The sequence below is a fragment of the Archocentrus centrarchus genome, chromosome 18 (assembly GCF_007364275.1).
Source record: "Archocentrus centrarchus isolate MPI-CPG fArcCen1 chromosome 18, fArcCen1, whole genome shotgun sequence".
In the NCBI taxonomy this organism is placed as follows: Eukaryota; Metazoa; Chordata; class Actinopteri; order Cichliformes; family Cichlidae; genus Archocentrus; species Archocentrus centrarchus.
Genome location: NC_044363.1, coordinates 13409098 through 13434979, shown reverse-complemented (window position 1 = coordinate 13434979; position 25882 = coordinate 13409098). Strand labels below are relative to the sequence as shown.

Sequence of the window (25882 nt, the reverse complement as noted above, 5' to 3'; positions counted from 1 at the left end):
TACTTAAGATGGTATAACAGTTTAAAATATGTACTTTGAAGGCCTTTAACTTGAAAAATGTTTCTAGTGTGAAGGGAAAATTTTGTATGGAACGAGCCATGTGCTTTATATGGTACATTTGTTGGACTGACGATAGACCCTGAGCGTGTCAGAGAGGTCTACACCTTCACTGTTTTACTAAATCTCTTAAACTCTACCATAAATCCCTTCACACTCATGCATCATTATATATTTGAGCAATACAAGTTGAATATAGGGTAATAATACTTGTCCACCTGGGCTGAGTATATTTAGTTGAGTTAGCTGATGTTAAAATGGTGCAGGTGTAATATTAAACTCCCTCTGGAGTTAAAACAATACACCCACTGATATTTGTGTTTGTTATCTGAGGCCTTGGGCTACACGTTTGAAGAAACCAAACACACCTACATCATTTTTGTGTTGAATTATGTTGAACTTTTTAATCACATGGCACTGCAGAAGCTCAGTTATTTGAATTTATCTCATTTTTTTGAGATTCATTGAGATCCATAACAGGGCTGCATTGACACTGACTCATATTAATGTAAAACAACTGCAAGATTATCTGAGCAACACTAAGGCAATATCAACCCCAGCTCCACTTCACAGCTTCTGAACTTCCTTTTGCCTCCTGCACTCCTCAGATGCAGTTTAGTATGGAGGTCCATTTGTGACAAAATTATGTTTCTATAGCCACACTCAACTGTCAACTGAACACATGACAAAATATTTGTCTCCGTATTTTCAACTTTGAACTGCTCTTCAGTTTTGACAAAAGACCTGTGACAGTCAGTTGTTCACCTGAAAAAACCTTCATGTGCATCAGCAGAGCTTTGCTTCTGGCGTCATGCTGCACTTCTTCTCGTTTGGCTTATTGTTAAGTGAGATTAATAAGTTAGCAATCTTAAGTAAGCGTTTTCAGCATCACAAAGGTGGCTAGCTCTGTTTACCTGATTAAATCACCACAATAACTTATGGTGAACACATGAACCGGAACCACATTATGGTCAGCTGCTAAAATCAGCTGGAAGCACCACATTTTCCCTTTTTTTTTTTTTTTTTTTAAATTTAAAGTGATCGTTAAGTGTGATGTAGATTTTTTTACTGCAATGGTATGTTTTATATATGCAACTTGTAGCTCTTAATACCTCCGACTGAAGCCCTGCTTTTGCAGCAGTGCAAACTGTGTCATGCTGTCATAGGAATGTGCATGTATGTTCAGCTGGTGGTGCAGAAAATGTAATAAATGTTTTTCTTTTATGCTATGTTCTGATCTGCTGCTAAGTGTCTTTTATGCTGCTGGAATTGTAGCTTATAGATCACAGATTACAAAATTGATCAGTTACATTTGTGAGCAATTTGTGACCAAGAATACCTATTCAATCAAAATTAAAAAGGAAAGGAGTGTTTGTCTGTTAAGAGGGAGAACGGACTGGGAGAATGACTGTTGATGAGTGACGACCATCCTGGTGGTTGTCACAGCCTTTGAGTCTTTGAACATAATTTTGGCACAAATGAACTCTCATAGAAAAGGCTTACTGCTTGGATCGCTGTCTCAAACCCAGTACTTTGAAGATGGAGAATGAACTTTCAAATGTAGCAGAGGACTGCAAAAATATCAGTCCTCACATCTGAGCCGCTAAATGACTAAAACAAAGCATTTGTGATCTGAACTGTCACTGTAATGACCTGCAGACTCAGAGAAAATGACGTTAGAAGCGTGTAATGTATTTGAGCACTGCTGTCCCCATCTGGAAATCTGGGTCTGGAGCAGAGGTCTGCACATGTATTCTGAGAAGAAAGATTCAGGGGGGTGGTGGGGGTGTACAGCTCTCTGACTTGGGAATTTCTGTTTCCTAGTTTTTCTTTCTCTCCTCATTTTAAGAGCCAGTTGTTTAAAGCGTCCTCGATTCTACGCCACGCAGCCTCCGCTGACATGTTTGGTTCTGTTTTGGAGACCGTTCTTCTTATTTGGATCTACTTTTTGGCCCATTTGATGTTAAAGGTGCTACTGGACATGACATAAACATTTCATTCCTCCACTCAGCTGGCACTTTAATAGATACAAATCAAGTTTAAAAACACATCCCCGTGTTCTCGTCTCTGGGATGTTACAAAAATAACTGAATATTATGACTTTTGTGAAAGATTTATTACAGCATTTATTACAGCAAGTTTCAGCCAGATGTACCTAATAAACCGCCATTCATGTGTGTGTGATAGTTCCAAAACCACAGGCGTGACTCTGCAGCACCAGCAGCTTCTCTTATGGGAAACCTTCCTCCACATGTTGCACCTGGCTGCAGTTAGTGAAGGCTAACAAAGATGCGTCCTGGCTCGCAGTCTGCAAGGTGCTGCATGTGGCCGAAGTCAGGAGCTCTGTGCAGGCCCTCCACACAAGCTCCTCCACATCAAAGTGGGAAAAATCACTTCTGCTGTGGATCTGTATCTCCACACGCCTCCCCGCCCCGTGCACAAAGCCAGCTTCCTAAAGTTTGCGGACACGAGCGCCCACTCGCTTGATTTTTGCCTTTCACCCACTCGCACATGCACGCGTGGGCACGGACAGGCAGTCACGCGCGGTGGTGGTGCGTGAAGGAGATGATCCAAACCCTGCCTGTCCTCCTCCATCTTCCTTTTTCTCTCTTCCAGCCTTCCTTCATCCCTCCTATTCTCTTTCCCTCCTCTTCTCTCTTCAGCTCTCCCTCCTCCAGACAGGTTTTCTCCTCGGGAAACACCAGACTGTTGCGCACTGTGTCGCTGCGCCAAGCCGGATTTAATAAGATCTGAGCATGGGCTGAATCTTTTCATAATAAAAACATGTAAATAAAAAAAAAGAAAGAAAGAAAAGAAAAGAAAAAGGAGCAGGGATTGCCAAAGCGACAACAGAATACGCGATAATAGCACAAAAATATCATGAAAACATTCTTATGTTTCAAGATATGAGACTAAAGATTTACAAAGAAACACGACTAATTTCAAGGTTGATTTTAACAGCTTCCCTGACTGTTAGGGCATAGCGGTTGATGATACAGAAAACCGATTGGCTCAGAGAATCAGTGGATTCCCCGCTACGAATGACAGCTTCCATCCTCAAATCCATTCTGGCAATTTATTTGGAACTACAGTAAATTCAGGCTTTAATTTTGAAGCTTTTAACCGGATGTCTCTCTTGTTACACTGTGCCTACTTTGACAGCGATCCTTGCAGCAGCCGAGTCTCTCCTCTCCACTGAAAAAAATAGAAAATTTCGCTCGCAGTCAAAAACAATGAGGGCGCACGACGCGCAACTCGCTCCAAGCCGCTCAAACAGCAGCGGAGTTTTACCTCCCGGAGGATCCGTAGCATGTGCCTGTGCGCCACCCGGAGGGAGAAGGACCACAGGAATATAACTTGACTGTCTGCGGAGTTTGTTATTTTTTGGAATTGGTGGAAGAAATCATGCCTTTTTGTAAACGCACGATACTTCCGAAAGATGTGTGCAAGCCCGACGGCAGGAGGCTGCTGCAGCAGCAGCAGCAGCGGGGGGAGATTTTCGGGGACTTGGTGGACGTGTGCAGCTTCACCCTGTGCTCGGTGCTCCGACAGCTCTCGGATTTGTCCCGGCACTCGGTGAGCATCCTGGAGGAGCTGGAGGGAGACCTGGTGTCCATCTGCCACCGGTCCTGCGCGCTGGAGGGCAGAGTGTTCCGACTGCAGAGGCACGTCGCAGAGCTGGTCAGCAAGCCTCCACCGAGAAGTAAGAGAAGATTTTAAAAAAACAAAACCAAAACCAAAACACCATTAGTTCAGCTCAAGGAACGCACACCTGCGGTCACTTTGCACAACTTGCAGTTGCAGAAGGGGAGCTGAAGCAGCTTTTTAGTCTCGTGTGTGGTGACAGCAGTTGGGTCAAACTTTTGCGAAATCAGCGCAGATTCGGGGTTTTGTGGTTCTGTGAGAAAGCCATGACTCGCCGTGGCCGCAGATAGTGAGAGGTCACCCCTGTACACTGCATGCTCACGTTTATTTGGAGTGTGAGTAAGTTTGAGGTTTGTTATTGTCAGCTGTCAGCAGAGTGCCCCGCGTTCAGTTGCTTCAGGAAATACCAGAATTTACTTTGGAAAGATGCCGAAAAGAGATGAAACAGCACTTGGAAATGTTAGGATTTTACACGAAACTTGATTTAATTGCGAAGATGTGATGATTAAGGAGGTAGAGATAATATTACCATGCCATTAACTTCTGTATTATAAGTGTTTGGGACAGCAGGGAGGGCAAGGGGGTCGCTTCTCTGACCCGTGAACCTTTTTCGAACTTGGCTCGGGGATGTGCAGGTTTACAAGATGCACCTGAAGGCAGCACGTTGTGGGTGTGGAGAGTGGAATGTGGACTCGGTGTAAAATGCGTGTCACGCGTGTTCTGGAGTTTTGTCATTCTACCTGCCGCTTTGGCCTCCTGTGCTCCGTTTTACTTTAAATCGTTGTTGATGCCGATGCTCAGTTTGTGCTCAGCTGTCGGCCAAAGCACCAAAGTTTAGTTTAAAGTCAGTGGTTCTTCTGTATGTTGAGTGATGCATGTGCAGAGGCATGTAATTGTCTCCTGAGGGGGCGCAAACTGTTTCCTTTAACTCAAACCTGAGTTTAACTCGTGTATTGGCAAATATACAACATAAAGTACAGTGACTGATGAGCATTTAGCTAAAGGCAGGATTAATTTTTTTAATTAAGGTGCCACAAAGAAACCCAGATATTCTGGAAATCATAATATTTGATCACAAACGCTCAAGGCACAACTTTGAGGTTCGTGTGCACCCCTGCGCACAAATACAGATGTTTTATAAGAAGTATAAACATCAGTTTGTATTATTAAGTGTCAAAACAAACATTTAAAGAATAAGTATAAAGGATTCAGCTTTACTTGACTTTTGTCAAGTATTGTTTGTATGTGCATCCCTTCATGATTTGAATTACTTAATATATTACTGAGTAGATGCAGGTCTGTGTGTTTTTTTCTAAGCACTTGAGGTTGGCATCATCATCATCATCATCATAATAATAATAATAATAATAATAATAATAATAATACAGTACTACTAATGACATGAGTGCTGTCAGTATTAACATTCATTGGCGTTGTGTAATTTTTGAAGCTTTGGTCTGGAAGATGGATAGCAGACACATTTGGACCCAATCTGGCACTCATGGCTCAGTCACAGCTCTGGCAGATGTTTTCTGGTCCAGATGTGGTTTCAAAAGTCATGGCTTGACATGGGTTATGGCAAGTGTTTGGGTGGGCCAGATGTGGCCTAAATGTCACGACACATTTGATCAATCAATCATCTGATTGTTGGGGTTGTTTTTCTAATATTGTAGAGTTTTTAACCTCAGTATAAAGTGTGAACTGGTGCTACACGACTAAAACTACACACAAATAAAACTTTTGGAAGATTTTTCCTGACAGTATTCCAGGCTCTTTTCCACTGAATCACAATTCCCAAATATGCACTCCTTTCTGTTAATGTGCAGTTTGAAGGGTCGACATTGTTAATGCTGTTATATCACACAAGCTTCAGCATATTGACGCTGCATGTTTTTATATGTGGGATGCATCCCACATACTGATTTTGCCATGTAAAACAGCCAGATTAAAAAAAGCAAGCTGTTTGTTTGTGTTCATGGCAGAGACAGTATAAAAAAAATGGGCGTAGCCATCGTTAGTGAAGTCCCGTTATGAAGCCTTGAGCTGAGCGGTTTTTCCCATCAGTGATAAGTGTAGGGAGGGGATCTGACTGTGAAGCTGTTTGCTTCATTGGCTAATGAGTTGTCATTCACAAGTTTCCTTTCTGACACATTAAAATGACCAGAATTTACAAAATGGACTTAATGTTTTATTCAGTGTAACATGAATTGAGTGACACTGAGTGAACTTGTCAGGAAAGTGTCCACTGAGGTCAAGTCAGAGGGTTTCTTCTGTGGGTAGCTGTGGCTCAGGAGGTAGAGCGGGCTGTCGACCAATCGGGAGGTCAGTGGTTCGAACCCTCGCTCCTTGAACCTGCGTGTTGAAGCATCCTTGGTCAAAATATTGAACCCTGAGTTGCCCCCAGTGCGTCCATTAGAGTGTAAGGTTGTGACTGTTAGGTTAAAAGTGATTAGACATAGGAAAAAGCGCTTGTGTGAATATGGCTTGTAGTAGGAAACTGCCTTGAGTGCTCAAATTGAGTAGAAGAGGGCTATATAAATTCTGGTCTATTTTATAGGACAGAAAGTCTTTTTGCAGCCATGGCTATCGCCCCCTGGTGGCCGTTAAAATAGAACGCAGGTTTAAAGCATTTTCTTGTTGGCTTCACTTTACAGATCTGGAAGCTGCATCCACCTTCTGTACTATCTATGGTTCATGGATACAAATTGTAAAGTTTTTTCATGAAGTCATCACAAATTTGCACCCAATGTATTTTCAGTGTATTCCGTGCCTGCAGGACGCGTCACCGGGGCTAATGGAGAAAATGGAGCTTTGAGAAAAGTGGGAAATATTTTAACTCACTAACGTATTTCTAACTTCTGCAGTGTAATACAAATGAAGTGTAAAAACCTGTCCCACGCATGACTCAACTGGGGCCTCTGCTGTGAGCTGCAAAACGTTGCAGAGTTTTCCCCCCCTTTAAAAGCGGAAAACGTTAATTTTGTTTACATGGACACGACTCTGTACATATGAGACCAGTCTGATGAAAAATTCTGTTCAGGAACGTGAAAAAAAAGGAAAATTCATCTTCTAAAACACACATCAGTAGATTAAAAGTCATGGCAGTTTCTGCTGTGAGACTGTGTTGTGTGTGCCTCGCATATACAACAGCTTAGGGAGGGACACTTGAAGAGAAGCAAAGCAAACATGTGAGAACATCAGTCAGAAATAAGCATAAAGAGGGTTTGGTTTTGATTTTACACGTGGCAACCAAAGCAAACGTGTTCTGTGAAAAACAAAAGGCTGGAAACCGGTCCAATGACGACACGAAGGAGCCGCTCTGTTCTCTAATATCTGACACGTTCATGGCTGCTTGGCACAGCAATACAGAGATGCAGCCCAGATGCACGATGGGAAATCTGCACTGTGGCCACCAGCCTGTTTCGCTTTGCAAACTTTGCACAAACTTATCGAAGGCGGCTCTGACTGTGTTTGCATTGCAGCTCAAGAAGAGTGAGAGAATGAATAAAGCAAACTGACTGTGAACATGAGTTTATGAGGCTGTCAGCAGGCTGTGTGTGTGTGTGTGTGTCTGTGTGTGTGTGTGTGTGTGTGTGTGTGTGTGTGTGGACTTACAGTATGATAAGACAGAAAGAGAAAGTCCCTCTTAAAACAGACCAGATGTAGAGCTGGAAAGAGGAGAGGAAGGGAGATAAAATACATTTTGTCCTTTGGTTTACTTTATAGAGACAAACTCACCCATGTGTTGGCCAGTGTGTGTGTGTGTGTGTGTGTGTGTGTGTGAGAGCATTTTTATACATGAGCTCATCTGCGTTTGATGCTCCTCACTCTTCTTCTCTCCCCTTTCTAAAATCCTGTGTGGGCTCTTACTGTATAGCTAACATGTGGGCCGAAGCACACGACTTAATAATCAATACAAGCCTGCCTGGGCCTTCATCGTCATCCTCACTTCACCGCCTCTTACTCCCTCTCTCTTACCTCCTACTGTCTCAGCAGGGAAAGAAAACACATTACCAACAGAATAATGAGGCCTAAATACAATTAAATTCAATTTTACTTATTTAGTACCGATTCACAACAACAGTTGCTTCGAGGTGCTTTATACTGTAAGGCAAAGACGCTACAATATTAGAAAGAGACGCCAACAATCACACAACCCCTTGTGAATGAGCACTTTGCGACAGCAGGAAGGAAAAACTCCCTTTTAACAGGAAGAAACCTCCAGGAGAACCAGGCTCAGGGAGGGGCAGCCATCTGCCTTAATTGGTTGGGAGTGAGGGGAGGAAGACAGGATAAAAGACAAACTACAGGAGAGAGAGCTATGGGACACTGTGGGAAACATTTGGATTTCTCAGTTTTGCTTATTCTTTAGGTCTTTTTTGACGGCATTTTTTTTGCTGCCTTACAGTTCTTTGACCCTTATGACCTCCCATTTATGCGTATTTAAACTTGTAATATTGGACACGTTTCTGATGAAATGAAGGAGCTGAAATTGTAAAATGTAGGAATCAGAAAAGTGCGTGATAAATTTAGCTATATAGCATTTTCAACTTGAGTGAAAAATAACAAGCCTGTGTGATAAAACTGTAATGAAGGACTGATTTTTTTTTTTTAATTCATCATTTTTCATTTATTTGCCCCCTTTGTATTTTCTCTGCGCCTGTGTGGTTCAGTTTGGTGACTTTGGCAGCTGGGATCAACACCAGCTGAGAGAAGGCAATGACAACACAAGAAGAAGTTTAATATGAAAAATTATGAAATCAGATTGGTATTCACTGTGGTTACTGTTCTCACACATTTAGATGAATAGAAACTGAAGTTTTCTTGTAATTTGTGATAGCTCCACAGAGCTGTCTGTCAGTCTCTGGTTTAGCTCTGCTAGCCAAGGCTCATGCTAACATGTTAATGCAAAATAACAACTGCAGCATTTGAGGGACGGTTGCCTAGAAGCACAGTTGACATTTTTACATGACAGCTGCTGTAACATTAGACAGAGCTAGTTAGATGTGATAATAGGGGACTATTAGATAAAACTTTAACAATTACTGCAGGGCTGAACGGGTCATGGATGGAATGTTGATCCGGGGCAGAGCAGGTCAGAGTGGGGGCGCACGTGACCGAACCCCGTGGAGTTCTGGTTGTGCAGAGCAGCGGGGGGGGGGGGGGGGGGGGGGGGGGGGGGGGGGGGGGGGGGGGGGGCAGAGTGTGGAAAATAAATGTGAGGAAATAAAGAGTAAAGAGAGATAAAGAGAGAAATAAAGAGAGCAGCTGAATCGGACGGGTTTCAGGCCTGAGGAGAGCTGAAAGGCTGCTGAATGAGGCAGAGCAGTGAGGATGGTGGATGAGGGAGAAGTAATTTATTTTATTTTGTTGTAGGCAGCTGTGTGGTGAATTTTAAAATGTAGGCGGTGACTGGTTCAATCTATTTCACGGTGAGCACTCTGTTTTTCTTTTGTACATTTTTTTTTATTAAACTGTATCACACATTATTTAAAATTACTTTTTAATATTTCCATAAAATTTCTTCTTTAATAAAAACTAAATTATTTAGATGTGTTAGTTGTTGTGTGTTGTACCCTCTGTTTGTTAATAGATTCTAAAATTTATTTTACCTTTACTATCCATAATGAAACAATCTGAATCATTTGTGAAACTAATAAAACCCCTAAAGCTCAATCTGGAACATTTGTTAAATCACGCTTATGATTGGAAAAGGTATATTAAAATTTCTAGCTTAACTTTTGGTCAGTGTTGCTAACTTTGCTGCTAGATTTAGCAACTTTTCAGACCCTCCTAGCGACTTTGTTTCCAAAATGCTAGTAGCGACAGATCTAGCGAGTTTTTCTGACGATTTTGGTGACTTCTGGAACAATTGCGAAAACCAAAATCCTCCACCATCACTGCATTTAGCATCAAATACAGCATTCGGACATGAGCTGTGGCCAAATTCAGGGGCTGCATCCTTCGAAGTCCACATTTCGAAGACTCCTCCAAATGCGGTCGACGAATGCGTCCTTCTTTTCTCGAATTTGAAGGATGGGTCCGGTGTATCCTTCGTGGCCTACCATATCCCATGATTCACTGCGCATCAAAACTCAAACACAAAATGGCGGAGGATAGCGGCCAAAAATTTTGAAAAATGACTGTTTCTGTGACACAAAATAAACTTTTAAGATGTTTTCAGATAAGAATGTAAATGTGTAAACCTTAAATATCAGCTTTTTAAAAAAATCAAGATATCGCTTAATTGCAAAAAGTGCTCGGCTGTTTTCGGAGCTGTCCATTGCCGCTGCTCTACCAACAGCTCGCCTCACTAGCTGTCAGCTGACCGGGCTATCGAGGCTCCCTTTAGCCGGAGAGAACGCCCGGCTGCCAGCACATCTTTTTCAAACTCCCGCTGGCTTTCGCCGCTGAGTGGAAGTTTATAATTCACTCAGATGATCTGTTTGGTTTGTTTCAGTGTTTCATTTGTTCCTCAGCAAATCGGTTTAAGGTGTCTGGATGTCCTGTTTTTAGCTATCATAGTTTTTTGCTAACGTTAACATAGCATAAGAAGTGACCACCTGCTTGGTTGATGTCGATTTTATTGTTTGTGTATACATTGTCTGCATATCTAGACATGCAGAAATACGAGATTTATTCAGTTTTTGGTAATTTCCTTTGATTTTTTTTCTGGCAACTGTCCTGTTTAGCTTCTATCAAAGGGTCATGCTAATGCTAAAGTAGGATCTTCTGTCTTCATCATCATGGTTAATAAAGACAGGGATCTGAGTGTCGGACATCAGCTGACATTTAGGACCAGCAGAGCTCTAATTACACATGCTTCGACCTAAATTAAAAGATAAAGACTAAATGCATCAGTGACACTCCCCTACTTTAGGTATAAATACATTTAAGCTGTTGCAGTAAATACTAGAAGATTTCCAGAGCAGCTGTGTCCAGAAGCTGGACCAACGTTAACTACAGTCACATCATATGATTAGATATGGCTTCCCTACTATTTACCAGGCTTTAACAGTTAACCATTAATATGGAAGCCTGCTGTTTTTATCCCCGGGTTTTCTGATTAGTTTATTTATTTATAATGTTTTCATTATTTTCACATTTTTTTGCTTTGCTTTTCATTTTAATCATGCTGGTTGCTTGCGTTTTTGGAGACTTGGAATACTAATACGTTTGATTTAACTGGGTCAGTGTGCTTATATAAATACAAATGACTTGACTGTGAATAGACAGGTAAACCCAGGTTTCATCTATACGAATATACTGGTACAGTTTTATGGCTGTAGCCCTACGTTAAATGTAAAAATAACTTTGAATTTGATTTCTAACATGTTTTCATTGCGATATGTTCTATAATGCTGCTTGTCCGAGTGCTTCCTGCATCTCCCCATTACACATAACTATGTCTAGTCAATCATAAAAACTTATGACCACGTACAGATCAAACTCACTCATGCCAGTCATCTCCTGCAGCTTGATTTTTGTTTGTGTATGCTGTTATTTATAGATCTTAGACAGACAGAATTGGCCAAATTGGTCTTGGGAGGTCATACTTAGAAAAGAAAATCCAAAACGACCAAGAAAATCCAAATCCATGCCCCTTTGCTTTTTACGTTCACATCCACTTGTTGGTTAGGTTTAAAAACTATTTGGTTAAAGTAAGGGCAAGATCGTAGTGTGGGTTAACAGCCCCTTTACAATAGTGTTGCTGCTCATTTAGAAATAATGCTTAGGGAGTGACTGATCACTCTTACTTACGCCATAACCAGGGCTTAACAGCGCACATGCCAAAGCACACCTTTTGTGTAAATTAGTCGCACCACCAGCTTTGACAGAGCCGTACTTACTGAGGTCATGGAGATGAGAACAGGCTGGTTAGTTATTTATTAGCATCATTATTTAGCAGTATTTAATTTCCAAATCCAGCTTTTTTACCTTGACCAGGTTGACAGTTACACATTTTTAACTACTGGTTATGCACAGTAGGTCATATTTTCCTTTGTGTATTGTTACTTTTAAAGGATTAACCAATATGTTTGTTTACTGTGACTCTGATGTTCCAGGCAGTAGTTTCTAGATCACAAAGATTGGGTTAAGAACATCTTAAATGAAGAAAGAATACCACACAGTGCTGTTATAGTTAAAACTGCAGTAGGCTATAATAAATGCCACTGGCTTTGGAGCTTTGACTGTAGGATGTAAGCTAGTTAGTTTGCAGTTCATGAGTATAATTCATTTCTTACACTTGCTCTCATGTGTTTGGTTTTGGAAAGGCTTTAAACAGACCCCACCATCCGATGTCTTTATGTATGGCTTATCTCTCCTCCTACAGCCCCATGCACACTCCTTCAACATGTTGAGATCATGCCCCCCCGTGCATAGTTATGGCTGCTAAACCACGAGTGGAAAAGTTAAAATGGATCCATACGACCGCCACCTGTGGTTAACATTTGGTTAGGTTAAGATAGTTGAGGGTTTTCCAATTTGTAAGGATGAGAAACACTCATATTATTTTCCCTCATTCATTAGAAGGAAAAAACTTGGATCTGTCCTTTCTCTCCAATAACAGCCACTGACACCCCCCCACCCCCTCCACCTGCCAAAAAAGTTGAGCTGCAAGCTGCACACACACACTGAAACACATGTTCCCAGCCTGGATGAGGGGATTTTTTCCACCCAGTGTAGACTTTGTACAGGAGTCGGATCTCCTGAGCCGCTTCCAAGATCTCTGCACGGTGAAGAGACGAGGGAATCGGAGCTGGCTTCCTCCCCCCGGACAGGAGGGGAGGAGTCACACTGATACAGAGAGGAACAGGAGGTCAGTCGTCACTTTGGAGAGCATGATAGTGGGAGGAATCTGTGCGTGCGTGTGTGTATGTGTCCACTTTCCACTGGAAGTTGTCACTCAGAAGGGCCCAAACTTGAGGAGTTTGCCCTCTGCAACACCTCCCCTTCAGCATTTTTCATGCTGGGCTTATTTCCTGCCATTTTCTGTTGGCTGCTGCTGACCCAAAGTGGGGCGGGAGTATCCCAAGTATGTGAATGGGAACCAAAGTTTAGTGTTTTCTTTTTGTGCTTTTTTCCAGCTTTATACTATGTGGGAAACCACATTCCTTTTTTTGACCCAGCACTGAGTTTTTCTAAGTTTCTTGTAAGAAAATGCTCCCCCCTCGGTCTCACAGTCCCAGCCGTGTTAGTTGTATGAAGAACACATTTCAGTTCACTTGTGGACAATTCCCATTTCCTGAGCTCACAGCAGGTGTTATCCCTAAGCTGCTGAAGGCAAAGCACCTGCTGTGACATCACTGAAAAGGGGTGTGCCCTTAGTTTTGCTAACTGCTGCACAACTGCATGAAAGTGTCATTCACTTCTGCAGGTTTTAATTACCCAAATCACATAACACTGGAGAATTTCATTCAAAAATTCTTTAATGAAAGCAACATTAGACCAGAAGCAATGTCCACATTTTATATATATTAGAGAAGGAAATAACTTTTGCTTGCTTACTGCTGGTAGCGCTGTTGCTGACTACATTTTTTTTTTTTTTAAACATTTTATGGTGCATTCACTTGACAGGGGAATTGCTGACACTACTGTGTTGTCCATCCATCTATTATTGTAACTGCTTATACAATTCAGGGCTGCAGGGGGTTGGAGCCTCTCCCAGTTGCCTAAGGCCCCAGACACAGAGACCTAAAGACCAGCCAGCGACTGTTTGCTAACCACAGTTCACGAGGGGAAACGCGTTTATCCTGTGACCAGTTGGCAAATGGTTGCTGGAGGTTGTTGGTGTTTGCTATGTGAAACTGGTTGCAAAGAGGTTGCTGCACTGAAAACCTCCTTGTGATTTCTTTTGTTGCTAGCAGGTTGCTGCAGCTGCCTGTAGTTTGCATTGAACATGCCCACTTGTCTGCAAACACTCAAATTACTAGCCAGGTGTTAGTGAAATGGTGTGACTATTAACAAGCTGTCTTTTGGATAGTTTATTATGGTGTGCTTTATGACTTAATCTATGCATGGAAAGGCAGCATGACAGTAGATTAAAAAACTAACGTGCAACTATTTTGGTACTACAGTATTTTTTTTTTTAGCCAAAACATGCAGTTTTTTAAATGGGAAATATTTGACATATTTGATTAGGGTTTTGGACATGGTGGTTGGACAAAACAAGACGTTTAAAGATAGGGATGCACGGAGCCAGTACATGAATCAGATACCAGGACAATCTGCTGATCTATGGGCTAGTACTTATGGGCACACAGCATGTTGGTGTCCACTTGATTAGAATAATTTAACTCCAGCTGTCTTGAGGTGCAGGAAAAGAAACTACTGCATCTCTATGTCTGTGTAGATTCTCAGTTATCCAGGTCATAGTAGTCTCTGGAGCTTGAAAAAGGCGACTGGACTTCTTTTTGTTTCTTGAAGACGTTTCACCTCTCATCCGAAAGGCTTCTTCAGTTCTCAACCAAATGGTGGAGAGACCCAGGTATTTAAACCCCTGTGGGCGTAGTCCCCTGGAGGTGGTTATGACCCTCTATTGATCATGTGCTTGAACACATGTGCCCAGGTGTGAAGGGGGCGTGGGTCATATTTAATCAGTGGTTTCAGTTGAAACCAATTTAGGACTCCGCTCCATTGTTTCCTGTGGCCTATTGAGGTCACTGGAACAAAGGTGTGAATGGGGGTTGAGACGTCTGGGAAGGGAGCTCAGGACAGCACTGTAAGCGGGGGAAAGTTGGTGACGTAATCCACCTCCTCTGTTCAATGATGGTTGTTCACAGTGGACATAGATGGCTTCTTTCACTCCTCTTTCAAACCATCTGTTTTCCCTGTCCAAAATGTGGACATTGGCATCCTCAAAAGAGTGCCCTTTTTCCTTCAGATGCAGATGTACTGCTGAATCTTGTCCTGTCGAGGTGGCTCTTCTATGTTGTGCCATTCGTTTGTGAAGAGGCTGTTTGGTTTCACCAATGTAGAGGTGCGAGCACTCTTCACTGCACTGAACAGCATACACTACATCGCTGATCTTGTGTTTGGCGGGTTTGTCCTTGGGATGAACCAGTTTTTGGCTTAGGGTGTGACTTGGGTTGAAGTATACTGAGATGTCATGCTTGGAGAAAATTCTTCTGAGTTTCTCTGACAAGCCTGACACATATGGGATGACAATGTTGTTCCTCTTGTCCTTCCCATTCTCTGTAGTTTGTGTTTGGCCTTCATTCCTGTGCATCTTAGCTGATTTGATGAAGGCCCAGTTGGGGTAACCGCATGTTTTGAGGGCTTTCTTAATGTGTGTGTGTTCCTTATGCTTCCCTTCTGCCTTAGAGGGAACACTTTCCGCACGGTGTTGTAGGGTCCTGATCACCCCAAGTTTGTGTTCCAGAGGGTGGTGGGAGTCAAAGAGGAGATACTGGTCTGTGTGTGTGGGCTTCCGGTAAACTTCAATGTTGAGGCTTCCATCTTCCTCGATAAGCACCGCACAGTCCAGGAATGGTAACTTGTTATCTCTGGTGTCCTCCCTGGTAAAACGTATGTATTTATCCACTGAGTTAATGTGACGAGTGAAGGCTTCTACTTCTTGGGTTTTGATTTTGACCCAGGTGTCATCTACATATCTGTACCAGTGGCTAGGTGCCTTCCCTTTGAAAGAACCAAGAGCTTTACTTTCCACTTCCTCCATGTAAAGGTTGGCTACAATGGGAGACACTGGGGAGCCCATGGCACATCCATGCTTCTGTCTGTAGAATCCATCATTGTATTTAAAATATGTTGTGGTAAGGCAGAGATCTAAAAGTGCACAAATCTGATCTGGGGTGAAGCTGGTTCTGTTCAGTAAGGAATCGTCTTCCTGTAGTCGTCTTCTGACGGTCTCCACTGCCTCAGTTGTAGGTATGCAAGTGAAAAGTGAAACCACATCAAAGGACACCATGGTTTCATCTGGATCCAGTACAAGATTCTGGACCTTGTTAGTAAAATCTGTAGAGTTTTCAATGTGGTGGGGTGTGATGCCAACAAGCGGTGATAAGATGGTGGCGAGGTGTTTGGAAATGTTGTAGGTGACCGAGTTTATACTGCTGATAATGGGTCGAAGTGGGACTCCTTCTTTGTGGATCTTTGGGAGTCCATAAATGCATGGAGTGGCTTCTCCAGGGTACAGGCGGTAGTAAGTGGGGCGGTCAATGGCTTTTTCCTTTTCAAGTTGTTGCAGCATCTCTGCATCTCTAGATTACAGCAGTTGCAGCGCAATGAGACCAATAATAACACCAAAACGTTTTACTTTTTTTTAATTGTATTTATCTTGGCCCTATTATTATTTATTATCTTACTAATAAATATAAATTAAAGAATATTTTCTTGTATGTATATTTGTTACATTTATTGTATTAAGTTAGGAAAGACTCCCATTCTCTTTATTAAAACTTTATTAACACAGATATACTTGTACTTGTGCTGGAAAATACATGAAGTCCAGGTATCTATATAGTATCCTGGTAAAGTTGGATCAGTGCATCCCTATTACCAACCCCTGCCTGGTATTAAATATATATTTTTTGTTATTAAAGTTGTATTTATTTAACAGAAGGTACTGATAAATTATGAATGATCTTTAATAATAATTATATCCAATAAAAATAAGACTGTGTAACAGATTATTATTGACTTAGTCAAGTAAAAGGTAGTTCAAAAGAGGGACATTTGATGGTGCAGTTAATGTTAATCTTTCATTCAGTGTGTCCATAACACTGGAATTGTTTTGCTCTTCTATTTCAACCCAAATCCTCTTAATCAAAGAGCTGATGAGGAAATGATTAAGAGGCTTTACCTCCTCTGTCTTTCTCCTCCTCCTCTCCTTCCTCATTCCCACGGGTGGATGTCACCCTCATGACTTAGTATCCCTGCATGTCGTCGTCTCCTCTCTGTAATTCCCCTTCCCCTCCTTTCTCACATTTTTCTTTCTTTTTTTCATCTTCCAACTCTCCTCTGTGACAGGAGACAAACATGATCCTAAAATTCGTTTTGCGCTATGGTCAGCGTTTGATTTTGGACTTCTCGACTTTCAATATGGAGGTGTTTTATAATCCCACAGTTTTTTTAATCATATCTACAGGCCGTGGACTCTTTCCTTGAGTCAAAATATTCACTTTTCCTCCCCCTCCACCTCTCTTCCTACAGTTGATGATTCAGAGGGCAGCAGCACTGAGAAACTTCCTGCCACCACTCCAACTTTTATTTTTTCAATAATCTTATTTTGTTTTTAGTTTAAATCAATATTTGGAGCTGCCAAATTGCCAGAGGCAAATGTAATTTGCACATTCTCATAAACTAGGTGGAATTATTCATTCAAATACTGTATTACATAATGGCATAGAAAACTATGGGAAAAGCAGACATGAGAGCTTCAAACATAAAATAAATAAATAAATAAACCTATGTGGATGATGTATTTTGGGGCAATATTTAACAGATGCAGTTGTTGCAATTCACAAACAATAAGTTGAACATTTCAACCCATGAACACTTTTGATGACCTCGTTGCAGAAAGGGTCCTGAAGGCCCTTCTGCGTGCAGTTTGTATGTTCTTTCCTGGACAACTTTGCAAAAGAAATTCTTAGTGTTAAGAATTTCACTTCCTGGTTAAATAAAGGTTGAAGTAATATGTAAGCATTCACCAGCAAAACTATCTCACTGTAAATTATTTGAGCAGATCTGCATGTCTCTGTTAGATACTGGTTGCATTCTGGCATTTGGTTATATAGTTTTTCCCTTATCATCCAACTAAAACACAGAAAATATCCATACCGTAGACCAGGGGTGTCCAAACTATGGCCTGCGGGCCAAACTTGGCTCGAGCTCAGATTTGATTTGGCCTGCGAGTCCATACATGTTATTTTTGGCCCGCCCGACCAAGCAGTGGATACAACTGAGCATGCAATTCCTCTTTTTAACTCATGGAGGCAATGTCGTGCAACGTGTGCCAACTACTTCAAAACCTAAAAAAGAAGAAGATCGAATGGTAACCAATCACAGCCCATGCTGTGATTGGCCCATGACATAGAAATTTTTGGAGACTCTTTGAAATAGCCCGGAAAGCTGAAATCCTCCACCGACGACCTGTTTTTTGTGCATACAGCGCTCCCTTCGTACATACAGAGTTCACTTCCCCAGACCTCGCAGCAAACACAGCTGCAACTTTTCCAGAGACACTTGTCACAGTTTCCTGCACCACATGCTTCCCAGCTCCGAGTGAGGTCATGGTCATCAGTACGGGTGTGCAAACGAGGCAGTATGCAGCAGTTAGCACTGGTGAGTTCAACGACTGTTTTAGGGAACAAATATAACATCACAGCTAGTAGATAGCTGATGTGGCCAAAAAGGACTGGATTGATTATAATGTAGATACAATAACGTTCATAAAGATACTTACAAAACAGGTCATTTCTTTATTTTATTTATAAGTCCTGCATAAAAGTCTTTTTTTTTTTCTGAAATCACTTTTTGACACAACACTGGCAGCTGGATAAGAACAAGTTTCCAGAGACGTGAACATTTGCAGAGAAAATGTTCAGCTTGTTTGGCTCCACATATTTGTGTGCGCAGATTGCCGCTTGAGATCCAGACTAAGTGACATTTTACGCAGTTCTACCACTGCTCTGGAGCCAGACCTGCCCTGTGTACCTTCACATTAGTGTCAGTAGCTTACCTGTTGCTCTGTTATCAGAATTGCACAGCAGTATTTTACAGTTTCTGTATGTTATAAATTTCAGTTGGAAATTCAGACTTTTATGCTCTACATTTGGTTACTTCATGTTTGTTTGCTGCATGGAAATGAAAGTATCAAATAATATTTATATGCATCTTTTATTCTTTAAAATAATACCATACCTACCATACCAAAATACCTTGGGCACTTTCACATTGTCAAGTCTGGCACTCCTTGAAAAAAGTTTGGACACCCTGCCATAGACAGTATAAAAGCATCCACCTCTGACAAGTGAAGGAAATGCACGTGTCTTAAATCTGCATTCTATTTAAAGACCACCAGGGGGCAATGCCTGGTGTTGCAAAAAGACTTCTGGTTCTATAGCGGTCTGTGGGAAAACTGCCCTCGGGCCTGGCCTCTGTAAACACTTTAATGACAGGTTTATGGGCTCAGTCACTCATTTTGGGTCATGCTGAATAAAACTTTAAGTCTGTTTTATACATTTTGGTCATTTTAAGTCTCAGAAAGGTGGATTATTCAGGGTATGCTCACTGACTAACAGCTTAGCCAATGACCGTTTGGTTTCGCGCATCACATTCAGTTTCAAAAGCCCAAGATGGCGACAGTTAAAAACTCTCAGGTTGGGGTTTCATTACAGGGTGACGTCACGGTGGCTACGTCTATCATTTGTACTGTTTATGGTATTTATGCAACTCTTGGTATATATTTATTTCATTTCACAAGTTTCCATGGATCTGTTGTAGCCACAGGTTATTGTTGTCCAGTATATCCAGCACCTCTGGCCTCTGGGATCAAAGAAAAACCCAAAGTACCATCACATTTTTGGAATTTTGGCATCTATTCAGTATCACAGAATTGATTTTTCTACCATCACCAGCTTATAAATGTTCTAAATTTTAAATGAGACTTAAAGTGTTTCCACCACATCCCATTCAGTTTTACGAAAGTTGGTAAATAATGAGAAAACGCAATAGATTTAAACAAGATTTGAATTTTGTCTGACATTTTAATTGACATACTGTGCTTCTCTGTTGTGTTTGACTAGTTTCATACTTGAAGGAACAAATATTTTTGTTGATGGTGTCACAAACGTGTGTACTGAGCACGGTGTTCTGCAAGGAAGCCTTCTAGGTCCTCTTCTGTTTTCAGGATAATTCCTCCATCTGGGTAACATTATTATCCCAATAATGTGGAATATTACAAATGTTGCAGATGATACACAAGTTCTCGTGTATTTCACCAGACAGCCTCAGTTTTTTGCCTTGTTTACTAATATGGTAAATGGACTAGCTCTTATATAGCGCTTTTCTACTCAGTCAGAGCACTCAAAGTGCTTACACAACACGTTTTACATTTACCCATGCACTCACATTCATACAAGCACTTCCATGTTTCTACTAAGCTAAGTGCTTTTTTTAATTAACTAACATTCACACTCCGACAGGACGGTCGGAGAGCAACTTAAGTATCTTGCCCAAGGATACATTGGCATGTAGCCTGGAGTAGCCAGGAATCGAACCGCTGATCTTCTGATCAGTAGGTGACCTGCTCTACCTACTGAGCTACAGCAACTGTCTTTGATTTTTTCTTCAAGCAAGAACTCTCAAAGTGTCCGCTGCCTCTCTTTTAGATGCTCCTTGGGTTTGATACAAAGAATATGGGGAAGTGTTTCTGTATTCATGGCCTTAAATTTTAAATAGCAGAGCTAGGGCAAAGTTGATGTTGCAGATATGGCAACAATTAACTTTAGCTTAACATAAGAACCAGATTTCCCTTTGATTTTAAATGTAAAGTTAGAAGATCAATTTGTCTCAACTTTTGTGTGATTTTTTTTTTTTTGTGTTGTCAAACTAAGCAGGAACTCATACTGAATGATTTGACTGATTTTTATGATCTCTCTGAAAGCATGAATGTGTGTGTAGGAAGTTTCTAGTGAGTCTTTGTGTGAATGCACATTCTCAGTGTAAGTGAGAATCATTAGGATTGTTTGGAGGTGGAGCACAAGCCCCCTTAGTGGTCTATTTGGTAGAAGTGGCTGTTAATTACCCACTTGTGTGTGTGTGTGTGTGTGTGTGTGCGTGCGTGTGTGTGTGTTGGGGAGAGTGAGTGAGTGAAAGTGCTGTTGTTCCCCCAGTTCATGAAAGTGAGCTGTGGTTTCAGGTAAATGGAGTCAGAGAAGAAAACCTACTAACAACTTCCTGTCTTGGCAGGGAACTTGGTCCTTTCCCTTTCTCTCTCTCACACACACACACACACACACACACACACACACACACACACACACACACACACACACACACACACACACACACACACACACACACACAGAGTCATGTTTCCATCTCTTCACAGGACATTGCACTGTCTTATAATTATTTACAGAGATGTACCCAAACCTTAAACCTTCTTCAGCATAAACTTGAATGATTTACGTCGTGATGACTTTCTTCATAATGTGACTGTAAGCAGATTTATGTCCCCACAACAACAGCAAAACAAGCACACAAACACACACACGCTTACTGTTAAATGAAGGAACTTATAGTGTTACCAACAAAACAAACAATGGATAGCCAAAAGGGATGAAACTTTTACATTTCGCCCCCTCTGCTGGAGCTTGTGTGTGTGTGTGTGTGTGTGTGTGCGTGTGTTTTGTAGTCTTTTGTACCCGTGCCTCATGCTGTGACTACATGTAGTGTGTCTTTCTCTAATATCAGCAGCAATTTGTCAATGTGTAAACACACACACACACACACACACACACACACACCACACACACACACACACACACACACACACACACACACACACACACAGGCACAGGTGTGAACAGTTTGAACAGGAATTTGAAAGATGGATGATAATCAGAGGCAAAGGAGAAAAAAAATATTAAATGGGTTGAGGAAAAGGAGCAAAGGGAAGAGGGAAAGAAAGGAGGACGGAAATGCAGGAGGGATGGGAGGATAAAGAGGAGAAAAAAGTAAGAGTTAGGTCATTTTTCCTCATTTGGTATTTAATTTGTCACCTTTTTTGAGAGGAAAAAAGTCTTTGAAACTATGCCATGGAGTTAAGCACGTAATATTTTAAAAACAAAAATGTGTCAGCTACTCAGAACACTGAGTAATGTTTGAGTCTGATTTTGTTGTAAACACCCTGGAGCCCATTTGAGTTGGCCCTGATATTAGTGTATAACTGTTTTGCATGTGTTTTCAGCCTCATATTTGCCAGGCCTTGTAGCACCCTGTAGTGGAGAATAAGTGCTTAAATTCTTTACTTAAACTGTGGGGTGGGCCCCACTGTGGGACATGGAGCGACTGCGGGTTGGGTGTAGACAACTATGAAGTAAACTATGAAGTAAAACTAAGGTGATTGAATGGTTTTTAATGGAAAATATGTAACATTCTGGCTCCTTATTGTTATTACTGATAAAAAAAAATGTCAAGTATGGGGTTCGATCCTTTTCTGGCTTTTTAAGAATGTTGTGCAAGAAAAGCATTGAGAAATAGTGACATAAAGTTACCAAAAAATTTGCAGCAGGCAGTTTATTTTTTCCAGAATAAAAGCCCTATAACCCCACTTTGCAGTACCTGCCCAGCACGTGATGGTGCAGTTAGAGACCGGCTGGTGGACTGTGTAGCAACTAGAGTTACAGCACAGTATATATTTCTTGGTAGAGAGCTAAGAGACTAACACATGACTTCTCACAGATCAAAAGTTACTCAGTGACTGTTAACAAGTCAGTGGTGTCAATACTGTTCACACAATTAGTTTCTTTTGCCCCCAAGTGGCTGAAAAATATTCCATCAAGCTGAGAATTCTTTCATTTGATCTATTATCTTCTTTTTAAATTCTATGATTACATTGTAACATAGATGTACCAAGACTGTAGGCAGAAGAAGGCATTAGGGTTGGGTCCTATGTTAAAGGTTTCAGCTGACCAGTGTGAGTCTAGCAGCTGGTGATTGCCAAGGTAGTTACAGAGGTTTGTGGGGTGGGGGTTGGATATTTCCCCCACAAAGAAGGAAATCTGTACAGAAAAAAGGTTCATAATATGGCTCCAATCAAGCTGCCAATACTTTTTTATTTGTATTTCATGTTGTACCAAATTGAATGCCCAAGGAAGCAGATAATGTGATTAATAAATGAAAAGTCATCAAGAAAATTGCTTCTACCAGTGATGGAGTCAGCTCATATATTTATCTAATTAACCAGTCCTATCTAATATACCATTGTATAGTGTTAGTTCTGACATCATCAGCCATTTCTGGGTCCAGTGGTCCGCCATTTCCCCAAAATGACTTGTTAAAAGTTAAAAAAAACAGTCCAAATTCTTTCAGTTTGAAGTAAAATAATCAATGTGGCTGTTCTCCTCAGTTTTACAATAAAGTTTAATGTCCAGGCATTCATGTTAGAGAAGATTTACAAGGTTAAGAGTAGTTAGAACTTAGCAGGACATTAGCTGGCTAGATTTCTAAAGATGATAGACCATTTTCTGCCTGTATTTCTAAAAAACTTAACATACAGCTCTGCTATAACTTTGGATGTAAGCAAGGATGCAAAACTAAATAGCAGCAATGTTTGGAGGGTTAGGTGAAATTGGGCTAGTTGGCCTATAATGATGTGCTACCTGGTGGCTAGCTACAGAGCTGTGGTTAGGGTAATATAATCACAATAGCACAGGAAGGATTAATTCTTCCCAATAAAGGAAGTAGATGCAGAAAACGGACCAAACTTCAGTCAAGGTAAAGTCTGAGCTGATCCATCCACATCACAAGGTTAGCCATTAATATGCTGCCGTGTGGTTTGGATCGCTCCCTATAAAAATGTGCCGATTGTAAGCTTAATGTCCACAAATCTTAGTCGGCCCATGAGTGATTCACTTCTGAAGCGTTCAAATGTTTGTTGTCTGGGACATGATGGGCCCATGGGATATAGTGTACAGTTAGCTTAAAGATGTGCTGTGCATGAATAGGGCTGATAAAAGCTGGAGAGCTGAGAATAGCCTTCCATTATTCTGGAGAGGCTTGTTTTTATTAAATAAAACAAGACACGAAGCATTACAACATGCTAAAAGCACAACAAGCTCAATGAATGCAGAAGAACCTGGAAAAAAGAAGAAAGATTGATACTTTATCGCTTAACAAACTGATTGTTTTCTGAATTCCATATTTTGAAGCGCTAATATTAGTGTCGTGTCGTTTTTATTTGTTTTTTTTTTATATTTGGACCAACAGGTGAAAGTCCTAAGTTGTATTAAGCAACAGACTAATAAATACTAGAATTACACTCATGAGAAATTAAGCATGACCTTCTTGGATGGGCTAAGTAGAGTTCACCACACAGCTGGGTATCTTACAGGGGCGATGATTGCAGTTCACAGATTACATAAAGGTCCCACACTGTCTGATAAATGGAGCAGCATTCATCTACTGCTTTGTGTGGCTTCTGACCCAATACTCAAAGTCTAGTTCCCCTAAGATAGTATTTTATTATCCAGAGGTTTTCATTACTTTTATGACTCAGTTTACGGTTTATTGTCCTGTGATGATTTCCCTGCAGAAAAAAAATATCACTGGAGAAGGACTGTCCGAGTGATCACCAAATTTCTCCACACTACGAGAAATAACAAACGCCACTGGAGTGCAGGAGATTGGGTAACAGCGGTGATATAATGCAGGAAGAGGCCCTGTGATGAAATCCTGTACATGTGCAGAACAGCACTCTCAGCTCTGAGTCCAGAAAGATTTTCCACATTTCCTCTTTTGAATCTGTCTTTTCTCTTCTTCTGTGTTTTCCTTTGTAGTGCTAAGGATAGTGTTTACTCTGTCTCCTACAGGGCAGATTCCTATCTGGCAGTGTGTGTTGAGAAAGTGTGTCTCAGTAGAAGCATTTTGTTCAAAGATCCAGATCCAGGCTGCTTGATGGCAGCAGTATGTAAATGCAACAAGTGGAACTGCACTTAGTAAAAAGTTAATAAAAGGTATATGCAGGTGAAGGGATGTCTTTGCAACATTGCATGATGATACATCAAGACTGTAGGCAGAAGAAGGCATTAGGGTCGGTCCTATGTTAAAAGGTTTCAGCTGACCAGTGTGAATCCAGCAGCTGGTGATTGCCAAGGTAGTTACAGAGGTTTGTGGGGTGGGGGTTGGATATTTCCCCCACACTCATTTTTCAGTAAATGCAATCAGGGAGGAACTCATGGATGACTTCAAAATCACCAATTTTGGATTATGCTAGTTCCCAAATATAGTTTATGAAATTGCATAGTTTTCAACACCAATTGATCAGACACCAACCGCTAAAACCGAGTTAACTATCATTTAGCCTCTGCTCACTTTATAAAGAAGGAAATCAGTACAGAAAAAAGGTTAATAATATGGCTCCAATCCAACTGCCAATACCTGTTAAATTGCATTTTATGTTGTACGAAGTTGAATGCTTAAAGAAGCAGATGGTGTGATCAACAAATGAAAAGAAGAGTCATCAAGAAAATTGCCCCTCCCAGTGATGGAGTCAGCTGATCAGAGGTGGCAAAAGTTCTGACATTCTGTACTTAAGTAGAAGTACAAGTACTTGTGTTAAAAAATACTTTGGTAAAAGTCAAAGTACTGGTTCAACTTCTTTACTTAAGTAAAAGTAAAAAAGTACAGGCTCTGAAATTTACTCAAAGTAGGAAAGTAAAAGTAGCTCTTTGGAGGACGTTTCTACCTGCTATTTTTGTGTAAAGCTGACTGAACATTATTATATATTATTGTAATAATATAAAATAATACATGAGAACACAAACTTTTTTCCAATCTAAATTTTAATTCTAATGAATGCACTCAGCTTGAATCTGTTCTGTAGGACACAAACTGTGAAAGGGAATTTAAACACAGCTCTGTTCTCTGTGTCCTCCATAGTAGAGGGTGACTGTGCCTCCACCTAAACACCAACATGAGGATACTCAGGGGTTACAGTGGGATTCAGAAGCTGGAGGAACCCTAAGATCAGCTGTAGTGTCTCTGCATGGGGAGAAGAATCACAGCTTTCTATTGTGAGCTGCAGTAAACAGAGGTGGCAAAAGTACTGACATTCTGTACTTAAGTAGAAGTACAAGTATTTATGTTAAAAAATACTTTAGTAAAAGTCGAAGTACTGGTTCAACTTCTTTACTTAAGTAAAAGTAAAAAAGTACAGGCTCTGAAATGTACTCAAGTAAGAAAGTAAAAGTAATTCTTTGGAGGATGTTTCTACCTGCTATTTTTGTGTAAAACAGACCGAACCTCATTACCGTATTTTTTCGGACTATACGTCGCTCCGGAGTATAGGTCGCACCAGCCAAAAAATGCATAATAAAGAAGAAAAAACATATATAGGTCGCACTGGACTATAAGTCGCACTTTTTTTGGGGGGAAGGGGGGGGGGGGGGGGGGGGGGGGGTGATAGAATCCGAGACCCAGAGCAGAAATTCCA

The 25882-nt window shown here is 41.1% G+C and overlaps 1 protein-coding gene across 1 annotated transcript in view; it reads left to right on the top strand.

Moving 5' to 3' along the window:
- The first annotated feature begins 3462 nt into the window (after positions 1-3462).
- Positions 3463-25882, top strand: part of nhsl2 (NHS-like 2) — a 233597-nt gene continuing 211177 nt past the window's right edge. The window contains exon 1 of the mRNA XM_030753635.1: positions 3463-3760. Coding sequence (XP_030609495.1) covers positions 3463-3760 — 298 coding nt within the window. The remainder of the gene's footprint in view (positions 3761-25882) is intronic.